Source organism: Heterocephalus glaber, unplaced genomic scaffold (assembly GCF_053883595.1).
Source record: "Heterocephalus glaber isolate CG9 unplaced genomic scaffold, H.glaber_assembly_v1.0 deba00001497, whole genome shotgun sequence".
Taxonomy (NCBI): Eukaryota; Metazoa; Chordata; class Mammalia; order Rodentia; family Bathyergidae; genus Heterocephalus; species Heterocephalus glaber.
In genome coordinates, this window is record NW_028258320.1 from 6,302,835 (window position 1) to 6,315,370 (window position 12,536).

A 12,536-nucleotide genomic window follows, 5' to 3' on the forward strand; every position below is an offset into this window, starting at 1 on the left:
CTTGAACTTGTAACTTTCCTGCCTCAGCCTCCCAACTAGCTGGGATGACAATCATGAGCCATGGCACCTAGCCATATTTTACTCTTTGAGAAACTTCTGTACTGTTCTCCAAGGTGGGGGCACCATTTTATTCCCACTGGCCAAGTCCACGGACTCTGATTTCTCCATGACCTTCCCAACACTCATTAGTATTTTCCTTTTCATGACAGCCTAAGTGGGCATGAAGGGGTTTCTCCTTGTGTTCTTAATTTGCCTTTTCCTGATAAGGAATGCTGTGAGCTTTTTTCCCAGTGATGATTACTGGTCATTTGTGTGTCTTCTGAAAAAGGTGTAAGTTCAAAAAAAAACACAACGATGTGAGTTCCATTTGTAAGTAAGGCACCTGTCTTTTATTACCAAGCAGAGCCTTCTGTTACCCGAATGGTGGCTTCCATAAACCAGAGCTGGCTCAAGGCCAAGGGGATGGGCCAGCACCACAACGCCTGCAGCTTTGGGGGCCAGAGCTTCCAGGAGCTGCAGGAGGCCTACTTGAAGGCGGAGGAGCTGTTTGAGGATCCCCTGTTCCCCACGGAGCCTTGCTCTCTCCGCTTCAAGGATCTCGGCCCCAACTACAAACACACGCAGGAAATCTGCTGGCTGCGGCCCAAGGTGGGCACCAGGCGGGGGGATGGAGGGGGGAGGCACCTGGGGATCATGGCCTCTGCCCCCTGGGACCCAGGCCCCAGGCTCCCCCTCTGTCCCCTCCAGCCTGCCAGGGTCAGATCCGAGCCTGCTCAGCTCAGTGTCCCTCTGAGCTTGTCCCCACCATGCTTTGCTGTCACAGATGAGTTGTGTCCAGCAGGTCTGAGTCCCCTCTTATCTGCTCTCCTGGAGAGGCAAGGAAAGTGGGGGGTGCCCAGCCCCCGTCACCCTTGTCCTCCTGCCCCCACAGGAGAGCACATGCAACCCCCAGTTCATTGTGGATGGGCTCAGCCCCACGGACATCCGCCAGGGCGGCGTGGGTGAGTAGCAACCCCAGGGGACCCTGGGTTCAGACACCCCGCTCTGCTTCCCTGTCCCTGTCCTGCACGTCCCCTGCTGCAGCCTGGGTTTGGAATAGACTGGGGGTGACATGTTAGTTACCCATTGCTGCATAGTAAATCACCCACAACTTGAGGATTCAAAAACTCTGACCCTGACCCAGGGCCTTGCACATGCTAGACAAGCGCTCCGCTACTGAGCTATGTCTGCAGACATTTGACAGGGTCTCTGGCAGTGCCAGGCTGGCCTGAAACTTGTGACTCTCCTGCTTCAGCCTCCCACAGAGGTGTGATTACAGGTGTGCACTAATGAGCATGGCAACAAGTATTTCTTACCTCAGAGCTTCTCTGGGTCAGGAAGTCAGAAGCAGCATGGCCAGGTGGGTCCAGCTCAAGGCCTGTCCTGAGGTTGCCCACTGTGTTGCATCCTCAGAGGGTGTCCCCAGGCCAGGACTGTCCACAGGGCTGCTGAGTGTCCACACAGCAGAGTGTCTGCCCCCACCAAAGTGAGTGACCCCAGAGAAGACAGGGCAGCAGGGAGCCACAGCCTCTTGTGACCTGGTCCAGGGAGTCACACATCCCCTTGCTCTGTCCGTGAGAAGCCAGCCCTGAACCTGGCCCTGCCTTGAGGGGACAGAAAGTGGGCACCACCTTCCGAGGGGGTGGGCACAGATGTGTGGACACATTTTCACTCCACTGCCGGGGCCAGAACCTTCCCAGTCCAGGCATTGAGTAAGGGGCACTGGGGTCCCACATGCAAGGCTGACCCCAGAAGGCAAGTGGCAGTGGGGACTCATGGTGCTGGGGACAGGAGGGGTCCCTTGATCTCCTATAAGATGTGATGTGAGGGCCAGACCTCCTGGGCCCTTTGTCACCACATCAGGCTGCCAGGTCGGGATGGGGGTCGGGGGGAAGGGGCTGGGTTTGTGCATGAGACAGAGTGGATTTCCTCCCACAGAGAGCAGGTCCTAGAGTGGAGTGGGGTGCAGGCCAATTCCTCCCACAAGATCCCCTCATCCGGGCTCTAACAGAGCAGGCAGGGCTGAGCTCACCCCAAGCCCCTCCCTGTCCCCTGCACTCCTGGGAGCTGAGGGGATCACTCAAGCCCTGCTGGCCCAGCAAGGGACTGTTGGCTGCTAGCTGCCATGGCCTCCCTGACCACGTGCCCCAGGCTGCTGTCCCGAGTGGTGCCCGGAGGCCAGAGCTTTCAGAAGAACTACGCTGGTATCTTCCATTTCCAGGTGACGCATAGTGGGGGAAGGGGGAGAGGGAGAGAGGGAGAGAGAGAGAGAGAGGAGTCATGTGTGCTTTTGTTTTCTTTTTTAAAAATAACATTGATAAAGCCAAGTACGGTGGTGCATGCCTGTAATTCCACTGCTCTGAGAGGTGACTTCGCCTATCAGAGAAATATCTGTTCCGAAAAAAACTATGTAAGCTAATTTTGGGGGGTTTTTTGGTACCGGGGATTGAACTCTGGACCTTGCACTTGCAAGGCAGGTGGCAGAACCACTGAGCTAAATCCCCAGCCCCAATGTAAGCTAATTTTTAAGCCCCAAAAGAAAATAATGATGAGCTGTGTCTTTCCTTCTCTCCCTCTCATTATTTGCATGGGTGTGCCCACGACTGTCTGCATGTGTGACACTGGCAGTCTCCATCCTGTCATTTTTGTGGTGTCCTTTAACTTAGCAACACGTGGACCCTTCTGTGTATTATAGATGTTTCCTAGAACAGGAGCCCTTAAGCCCCTGAGCCGTGACCTCCAGCTGTGAGTTCTCAGAGCAGGGCCTGGACAGGACCTGGAGGAGCCCAGCTGGGGTCAGGGACCCCAGTGCTGCAGAGTGGGATCCATGTGTTACTAGCCCTGGCCGCCAGGGGGCGCGGCATGACAGGGTCCCAGCGTGCACATGTGTTTGCCTTGTGACAAGTCTGTCCATGCTTGCGAACTTGTACGTGTGTGTGTGCACCTGCATGTTTGCCTGTGTGTGCACCTGTGTCCCGCTGATCCCCTCTCCGCTGCAGATCTGACAGTTCGGGCGCTGGCTGGATGTGGTGGTGGATGACCGTCTGCCCAGCAGGGCCAACCGGCTGCTCTTCGTGCACTCGCAGCAGTGCGAGGAGTTCTGGAGCGCCCTGCTGGAGAAGGCCTACGCCAAGTAAGCCGGGCCGCGCGGAGGCGGGATCGGGGATGACCAGGCACCCCTCCTTTCCCACTCCCACCCCTACCCAGCGCCCCACCGTGCCTTCTGTGCCCACAGGCTGAGTGGGTCCTATGAGGGACTGGCAGGGGGCAGCACCGCCGAAGGCCTGGAGGACTTCACCGGCGGCATGGCGCTGACCTTCCAGCTCCAGAGCCCCCCACCCACCCTGCCAAGGCTGCTGCCCGGGCCCTGCAACACTGCTCTCTCATGGGCTGCTCCATGGAGGTAAGCCACGCCCAGCTCAGGGCCTTTGCACCTGCTGCTGTTCTACCCTAAGGGCTCCTGCACAGCTCTGGCTCTCCTCTCCAGGTTCCAGCTCAGCTGTCCCCTCTGAATCACTTTCTACCTGGCTTCAACTCTCTCCCTTACGTCATGGAGACGGTTCATCTACACATCTCCCCATGGCCGTCTTCCCTCCAGCCTTATTTGTGTCGCTCAGTGCCTTGCCCTGGAGCTTTGGGCAGGGTCTAGCATGTGATAGGCACCCAGCAAAGACTTATGCAAAGGAATGAGTGAAGCCATCATGGAGCCCTAGGATCAGCAGTCATGTTCTAGGTCATTGGTCACTTGCGTCTATGCAAAGCCTGTGGTCAGATTCTACAGCACACCGTGTGGGCACCCCACAGTGGGGAAGGGGTGAAAAATGGCTGGTTTACATGCCGTGAAATATTACTCAGCGGTGAAAAGGAACAGACTCAGACAAATGGGCAGCAGAACAGTGATGGTCAAGGGAAGGAAGGGAAGGGAGAGGGAAGATGTGAGTTTGGGTTACAAAAGGACAGCACAAAGGGCACTTATGTTCCTGACTGTGGGACTGTGACACAGAACTACACGTGTGGAAACATTGCACATAACACACACAAATCATTACTAGTGAAACTGGGATCTGGGTAAGGTCGAGGAGTTGCATCAGTGTCGACATCCTGGTCTGACCCCACCCAACAGTTTTGCAAGACATCGCTGGGGGGGAACTGGCTAAGGAGCACATGGGCTCACTCTATCTTGTTTTATTTTATTTTTATCACTATTTTTTGAGACAAGGTCTTGCTATGTATTTTAAGATGGGCTTGAACTCACTATGCAGCCCAGGCTGGCCTCAAACCTGTGATCCTCCTGCCTCAGCCTCCTGAGTGCTGGGATCCCAGGTGTGCGCCACCATGCCCAGCTGTATTATTGCTTATAACCGAGTGCAAATCTGCAATCACTCCAAAATATAGAGTGTACCTTAAAAAGAAAGACACCAGGAGTTCTCCCCTCCTTGGGGTGCCCGGTGCAGACCATGCCTGTCCTCTTCCTTTGCCCTGCAGGTCACCAGCGACAGTGAGCCGGAGTCGGTAATGCCCAGCTTGCTGGTGAGGGGCCACGCGTACTCAGTGACTGGCCTGGTGGATGTGAGTCCTGGCCGCAGCCCACCCGAGGGTCAGGAGAGGGACCGGGACCCTGCAGTGGCCCTGACCAGTCCATCTCCCCCAGGTCCTCTACAGGGGCAGGATGGAGACGCTGCTGCGGCTCCTCAACCCCTGGGGCCACATTGAATGGAATGGAGCCTGGAGCGACAAGTAGGCATCCCACAAGGTGCCTGAGGGTTCCCCGGGGGCCCAGGCACTGCCTGGGGCCGACAGCATCCAAGGGGAGATGGTGTCCCTGCGCACCCTCCCAGCCCTGCCTCCCGCAGCTCTGCAGAGTGGGGCGAAGTAGACCCCAAGGTCCAGATGCAGCTGCTGCGCAAGAAAGAGGATGGTGAATTCTGGTCAGTGTGGCTGGGGCCACCCAACCCCTTACCTCGTCCCTGTCTCCCTGCCATGATGGTGGTTGGAGAAGCTCGGGGACCCTGGGCATGGGCGTGTGCAGTGTGCCCTCCTCCCCGCCACAGGATGTCCTACCAAGACTTCCTGTGCCACTTCTCCCTCCTGGAGGTCTGCAACCTTACACCTGATGCCCGGGCGGGGGTCCAAGAGGCGCTGGCACATCACCTTCTACGAGGGCAGCTGGCGGAGGGGCAGCACTGCGGGGGGCTGCAGGAACAACCTCAGTGGGTCAAGGACGAGGGTGGGAGGCTTGGGGTACCTGAAGTCGAGTGTCCATCGGACCCCTGTGTGCCCAGCCCAGCCCCACGCCCTGACCCCCGACGACCTCCCTACAGACACATTCTGGACCAACCCCCAGTTCAGAGTCTCACTCTTGGTGGGCGACGACCCCGAGGACGACCTGGAGGATGACACGGTCGTCTGCACCTGCCTGGTGGCTCTGATGCAGAAGAACTGGAGGCTTGGCCAGCCGCAGGGGCCACGCTGCTGACCATCGGCTTCGTCATCTTCCCGGTGGGCACCCTGTGCGTCCCCTGCCCCCTCACCTGGCCGCATGCTCCAACCCTCTCCCGGCCTGCGGCCAGCCCAGGCTCCTGGAGGCTGCAGTTTCCTTTCCTTCCATCACCACACCTAGCCAGCATTCCCTCTGTGACACGTGTTGTCCCAGAGCCTCGTCGTACAGATGCCCTTAAGGAAGAGGAAGGGGTTTGGGGGCCAGAGAGGCCGGGTCACAGCCACGCTCACATCCACAGGTCAAGGCGGGCCCCTGTCCTATTCCCAGATCCTGGGCAGAGCTGTGATCTCCGTGTCCCCTGCCTCCACCACCTCCCCAGCGGCCCTCACTCCAGGGACCCAGTGAAATCCTGACAGACTTCCAGGACCCATGGTGCTCTGCAACCCCCAGAAACAGCCACTCGGTCTCCCACATCTAGCTACATCGAGTATTTATGGAGCATCTACTGTATTCGAGGTCCCTCTCCAGTCCCAGGCTCAACACAGCAGACCCGAGCCCTGAGCTCCAGGGCTGCGCCTGCAGGGTTCACCGATCCAAGAGGACTCTGATGCACAGTCCCAGCCAGGTCCACGTCTGCTGTCGTAACTGAGTGCCACAGGAGTTAGGAGGGGAAAAAAGGCTCCTTTGGCCCATCATTCTGGAAATCGAAGAGCATGGCACTTCTGTCTGCCTGGCACCTGCCTCCTACTGGGCATCCCCGGCACAGGGCATCACCTGGCCAGGCAGAGGAAGCTGCTAGCTTAGGTCCTTCTTCCTGGGTTGGTTTTTTTTGTTTTTTCAATTTTTTGAGACAGGATCTCATTCTATAGCCCAGGCTGGCATTGAACTCCAAGGTGATCCTCCTACCTCAGCCTCCCAGAGTGCTGGAATTACAAGCGTGCGCCCTAATACCTAGATTTTTAACTTGATCATTTACAAACTCACTTGGAGCTGGGCACAATCTCACATACCTGTAGTCCCCACCGTTTCGGAAGTGGATGCCGGGGGAGCGATTGAACCCACAAATTCAGGACCAGCCTAGGCAACACTGTGAGACCTTTTCACAAAAAACAAACACATGGACTTGTTTGTCCTTGGTCCTTCATTTCAATTATCTCCTGTCCACTTCCTGAAGGAAATGAGTGTTCCCTGGAATAGGGTCCCGGAAAAACCCATTAGATTTTCTCTCCCAGCTCTTTCACTTCTAGCAGTGTGGGGTCAGCAGGTCACCTCACTTCTTGGGCACTGAGCTTCCTGCCCTTAGCCTGGGGCGATAAAGATCTACAAGCTCTGTGTAAACGGAGCTTTGCTGTCTGCAGCAGCGGCTCCTTGATGCTATCAAACCCAGGTCCCACCCAACACCATTGTCCCAGTGCCTGGAACACACCCCGACACTCACGCGCACCCACTGTGCACGCCCCTGGTCCCGCGCCCTGGAGGTCTGACCCCCTCTCTCTTGTCCCCCAGGTCCCCAAGGAGGTACAGGAGACCAGGACCCAGGGCTTCCTCCTAGACTTAGCTCATCCCAACTTTGTGTGGATGGTCAAGGATGGGATTGGCCTGGAGCTCAGGGAGCACTGGCTTGGGAGTCCAGCGCCCTGGGGCCCTGCTGGAGCTGGAGGAGGAGGGGACCGAACTGGGGGTGCCTGTCCCATGGGCGGGGTTCAGGCCAGCCAGCTGCTCCCCGAGGGCCTGTCCCGGGCCTGTGCCCACTCCGGGGCCCACAGTTTCAGAGTCTTCAGCATGGCCACCTGAGAAAAGACTTCTTCGAGATGTACCCGGACCTGGGCTTTGCTGAGATCTTCGCCAAAGCGCGGGAAGTGCACAACGAGCTGCAGCTAGCACCCGGCGAGTACACAACGAGCTGCAGCTAGCACCCGGCGAGTACATCATTGTCTCCTCCATCTTCGAACCTCAGCAGGACGCCGACTTCCTGCTGCGGGTCTTCACAGAGAAGCACAGCGAGTCCTGGTGAGGACCACAGGGTCCCCTGCCCCACAGCTGCCAGGTGCCATGCTCAGGGAGCTCCCACCTGCTCCTCCTCCTGGGGGCCCCTACTTTACACTCGGAGAACCTCAGACCTGAGGAGGAGAGATCCCTGTTAGGAGTAGCACCCAGATCCCAGACCTTTTCCACCTTGCTCAAGAGGTGTCACACAGCCCCTAGGACCACCCCTCAGCTTCCCCTCTTCCCCAGCCCTTGTAACCAGAAGCCTTTGTCCTTTTTGCTCAGTGAAATGGACGAAGTCAACTATGCTGAGCATCTCCAGGAGGTGAGGGGACACCTGGCCAGGGCTGGAGGGACTCGGGGGCCGTGCACAGGATCTGGACCCTGTACCCTCCCGCCCCGCCCTGCCCCAGGAGACCATCTCTGAGCAAGACCTGGACCAGGACCTCCTCAGTGTATTTGACGTGGTGGCCAATGAGGTGAGAAGGGCCCGGGTTGGGGCTGCAGAGAGATGGCTGCCTGGGGAGAAAGGATGGTGACAGGGGTCCCCTTCCTAGGACAAGGAAATACATGTGCACGGGCTCCAGACTCTGCTCAGGAGGTTGGGCTGCCAGACGTGAGTCTCTGACCCGCCCACAGCCCACCCCCAGCATGTTGCCCCATCTCAACCCACACCCCCTTCCTTCCGAGTCTTTTTCCCACCACTTCCCTCCCTCACAGTGAGTAACGTCAAGACCAGGGGCTTGGGCCTGGACACCTGTCGCCGTATGATCAACCTCATGGACGTATCTTCCTGTGCGTGGCCAGGCCTGTCCTGTGCCTCCGGTCCCCAGGCCTGACCCATAGGCAGCCACCTCTCTGGCCAGCCTTCCCCACCTTTGGGACGGGGATGAAACTCCAGGATAGCAAGAGATGCCAGTTCTAGCTGGGGACAATGGGCCACACCTGTACTCCTATCACTCTGGGAGGCCGAGGCAGGAGGATCAAAAGTTTCAGTCCAGCCTGGGCAAGTTAGCAAGACCCTGTCTCAAAATAAGAAAATTAAAAGGCCCAGGGGTGCAGCTCAGAACAAAGGCTCTGGGTTTAATCCCTGGTACTATGAGAAAAAAAAAAAGATGCCAGTCCTCTTGGCTGGGGAACTGGAGTCTGTACCCTGTGATGAGCCACTCAGCTTCCTCCCCCAGGGTGCCCTCTTCACAGCCCGTCCCTACGATCCTTGACTGACCCCCAGAAAGACGGCTCGGGCAAGCTGGGGCTTCAGGAGTTCCAGATCCTGTGGAAAGAGATCAACAAATGGGCGGTAAAGGGGATTGAGGGGGTAGCTGGTCTATGGGGACCAGAGAGGGTGGCCCTCCATGGGGAGGGGACATGCAAGGATGAAACAGGGACAGGAGCCCTGGAGTAAACACATGAGTGTGCACACACACGCACGTGCACAGCAGAAGAGGGTCTGCAGGGGGCTGCTGCATTGTTCATCAAGATGCTCAATAAACGGCACAGCCAGGTCTGAGGGTCACGATCACAGTGCCAGCGGGAAACACCAGGCATCAGCGGCCCCCGCTGTGCTTGGCATAAGCCTTTCTGTCCCCGGATAATCAGGAGCTCAGGAGTTAGGGTCTCAGCACTGGTACTGGGAACCCAGTGTTTCATGATCCCAACCCTACACCATGCACACGGCCACCCCACACTCAGGACATCTTCCGAGAGTGCGACCGAGACCATTCAGGCACCCTGAACTCCTACGAGATGCGCCTGGCAGTGGAGAGGGCCGGTGGCTGGGGCAGGCAGGGCTGCGGGGTGCAGGGGGGCCACGTCCAGAGGCCCACACTGTCCCCTTCCCACCCCTCAATCCCAGGCATTAAGTTGAACAACGAGGTGGTGGAGGTGCTGGCGGCTCGATATGCAGACGACAACCTGACCCTGGACTTGGACAACTTCCTCTGCTGTTTCCTGAGGCTGAAGGCTGTGTTCAGTGAGTGGGGCACCAGCCTAGCCCCTACCCCGGCCCTGGGGAGCCACAGGAGCCACACGACCCACCTTTTGTTGGGCTGTAACTGTCCGGGGCCTCCATCCCCCTGGATCAAATGCGAGTGGCAGTGGGAGTGGCCCCCAGGACTGAGGAGTGGAGCAGAGCACTGCGCCCTGGGCTGGGAGCCCCAACTGGTTCCAGGCGAGATGAACTGTACTGGGGGTGCATGCAGGCTGGATCTGGGGGTGAGAGCATCAGGACTGCCGTGTCTAACCCTTCCGACCTGGGAGTGGGCCCTGCAGACCTGGACTCCGCTCTCAGCCCGTGCCCGGCCGCCTCTCTAACACAGCCTTTGTTCTAACCATGGACCCCAAGAACACCGGCTAGATCCGCTTAAACCTGGAGCAGGTGTGTGGGGATGCCAGGAGGGGTGTCCGGGTTTCCCCCAGGCTACTGCTGTTGCCCACCTGCCCCTGCCACCCCACCCTTCAGCCTGCTCTTGTCTCCACCGTGGCTGCAGATAACTCTGTGAGGGGAGCCAGCTCCCCCTGCCTGCAGGGTCTGAGGGCCAGGTGCTCGGTGCCACCCTAGGGCCAGGTCCCTGCAGAGGGCATGGGCTCCACATGCCAAAGTTACTCCATGCCTGCCCTCCCAGCTCAAATCCCCCTCTCCCCACCCCTGCCAGGCTTCTAGTGCCTGGGTCGGCCCCACGGGCTCGAGCTCTTTCTGAATCTGTTTTACTAAAAATTAAGTGACACTTCCCCAGCATCCCCTGTCCACACCCACCTGCGCCTGGCACTCACCCCCTCACCTGTGGACAGTACTGTAATAAATGCCGCCTGCCACCCATTCCCCAGTTCTGTGTCTCCATGCTATGAAAAGACAAGAGCAAAGAGGGGTGTCCCGTCGCTCTCAGAGGAAGGGGATAGCACCTCACCTCCAGGAGCATTAAGAAATGCATGCTTGAAGCCAGGAGCGGTGGCACACGCCTGTAATCCCAACATTCTGGGAAGCCCAGGCAGGAGGGTCACAAGTTGGAGCCTAGCCTAGGCAACTTAGTGACTTAGTGACACACTATCTCAAAATGAAATAATTTTTATAAAGGGTTGAAAGCCCTTTGTTCAGTACTGAAAGAAGAGAGAGGTGGAAGATGAACAAGAAGAGAGGAGGGGGGAGGGAAGGATGGAGGCAGGCAGGCAGGCAGGCAGGCAGGCAGGAGCTTGGTCCGATGATTAGAAGCGCTATTGGTGCTTGTGGGCAGTGCCAGGCAGCTAAGGGCACCACCGGTCCCTAGGGTGGAAATGGTGCAGGCCATGGTGTGCAGTGGGCTGGGTTGGGTGGGGCAGGGAGGCCAGACCAGCTGCCCACAGAACCTGCACTGCAGCTGCCAGTTAGGGACCGCAGCCCCTGAACCCAGCTGTGATCTCTGGCCTGACTCTGGTGTCCCTGAAGGTGGCATCCCAGGGCCTCAAAAAACAAAGTCCTGACACCCGCAGCCGCCCACGGGCTCTGTGCCCAGAAAGGACCCCAGTGAAGATGCAGCCCCGTAGTGGCTCAGCACTACTTTACAGGTGTCAGATCCAAACCATTGCCACCGTCCATGGGAACTGGGCCTGGAAAACTGTCACCAGGGGCCCGGCCACCTACACCTATCTGGCTGACCGCCATCGAGAGTAAGAAAAATTAAGAAAAAGCTGAGGAAAGGGAAGAATGAGCTTATTCACATTTGGCCAAACCCAGAAGGCAGCTAGTGCCCCACCTGCCCTGCACAGAGGGGCATTTATCCCAGGAGGGACAGGACCGAGGGGCCAGCAAATGCCAGGCCCAGAAACACGCCAGAGTCTGGCCATGGGGACCCATCCTCAGCGCCAAGGCTGGGGGTGGCCCTTGTCCCTCTCAGGGAGGAAGATGGGCCACTAGCTTAGCTTTAAAATGTAAGTGTTAAACTCCACTTCTGCGTCTTGGTTTCCCATCTGTGTGAAACTCCCTCCCTCTCTGTCTCTCTCTCTCTCTCTCTCTCTCTCTCTCTCTCTCTCTCTCTCTCTCTCTCTCTCTCTCTCTCTCTCTCTCAAAAACTCAGGGCTAGGCCCTCAGGAACCATATTGAAATATGCGACTTCATTTTATTTATTTATGTTTTATTTGCTGTTTGGGGATGTGCCTTGCACATGCTAGGCAAGCGCTCTACCCTGAGCTGCATGTATCCTGGCCCCTCAAACTCATCAAAATCCTTCCTGCTTCAGTTTCCTCCCACAGTGCTACCCACCATGGTGCTAACTAGCTTGCCCCTGCATGCTGAGAGGGCAGCTGGGACTCAGGTCCTCTGGGGCCTGCCACCAATGACTCGCTGCCAGCCTAGCACACCTCCTGCATGACTTCAAAGACCCAAGCTAGGCAACCTGGGGAGAGGGCTGCCCCCGAAGCCTGTCCAGGAACTGTTTCTTGACCTGCTGCTCCTCTCCCAGCTGACAGATTGCACTCTAAAGAACCTCTTAGCAGGCGGATGCCTCTCCCTCAGCTTCCTTCCCACAGGGCTAGCAAAGGTCCCTGGGGGCCAGGGGATATCAGGAAGCAGCACTGCAGGGAGATTCTATCCTCAAGCCTTGGCCTTGCTCCTCCTCGGAGGGTGACATCGCTAATGTCAAGCCAGGATGCAAGGGAAGCAGACACCCCACTCCGGAGGTCACTTCTTTCTTTAACATTTTTTAAAATATATTTTTGTTTTTAATCCACACCCAGTAAGTGCACATAGTTCTGGGGTTCAGTGTGATATTTCTTTTTTTTTTTTTTTTGGTACCAGGGATCGAACTCGGGTCCATGTACTTTCACAGCAGGAGGGGAAACCACTGAGCTAAATCCCCGGCCCCAGTGTGATATTTCAACACACATATGCAATGGGTAGTGTTCTGATCCAGGTCAGTGGCAGATCTGTGTCCTTGGCCCATTTAGCATTTCCGTGTGCTGGGAACATCCAAAATCCTGTGCTTCCAAACCCAGGGAGTTCAGAGCCATATCTCAGCCCTTTAAGAATAAAAGCAAGCCAGGCACGGTGACACATGCCTGAGGCAGGAGGATCATGGCAAGGCCACCCTGGGTTACACAG

At 57.3% G+C, this 12,536-nt stretch overlaps 1 protein-coding gene and 1 long non-coding RNA gene across 7 annotated transcripts; one reads left to right on the top strand and one right to left on the bottom strand.

The window, feature by feature from the left end:
- Nucleotides 1-357: 357 nt before the first annotated feature.
- LOC106009565 (uncharacterized) lies at nt 358-7,253 on the bottom strand. 6 transcript variants are annotated; one of them, XR_015440261.1, is made up of 4 exons: nt 6,490-7,253; nt 5,986-6,124; nt 4,442-5,712; nt 358-3,163 (listed from the first exon to the last, which is right to left on the bottom strand). It is a non-coding gene; the product is annotated as an uncharacterized LOC106009565 (long non-coding RNA). The 6 variants fall into 6 exon arrangements; XR_015440258.1 differs by having other exon boundaries at nt 5,986-6,176; XR_015440262.1 differs by having other exon boundaries at nt 358-2,247; nt 3,008-3,163; nt 5,986-7,253.
- On the top strand, nt 421-11,463 carry Capn11 (calpain 11). The gene is given in 21 exon segments (XM_087184623.1): nt 421-648; nt 932-1,005; nt 2,143-2,260; nt 3,039-3,172; nt 3,275-3,396; nt 3,399-3,442; nt 4,525-4,608; nt 4,691-4,776; nt 4,893-5,165; nt 5,167-5,501; nt 5,504-5,538; nt 6,986-6,997; nt 7,246-7,341; nt 7,374-7,489; nt 7,751-7,790; nt 7,879-7,944; nt 8,023-8,081; nt 8,190-8,250; nt 8,697-8,765; nt 9,158-9,437; nt 9,784-11,463. Coding segments are annotated over 21 exon segments (2,574 nt in total). The 3' UTR covers nt 10,026-11,463.
- Nucleotides 11,464-12,536: the final 1,073 nt, after the last annotated feature.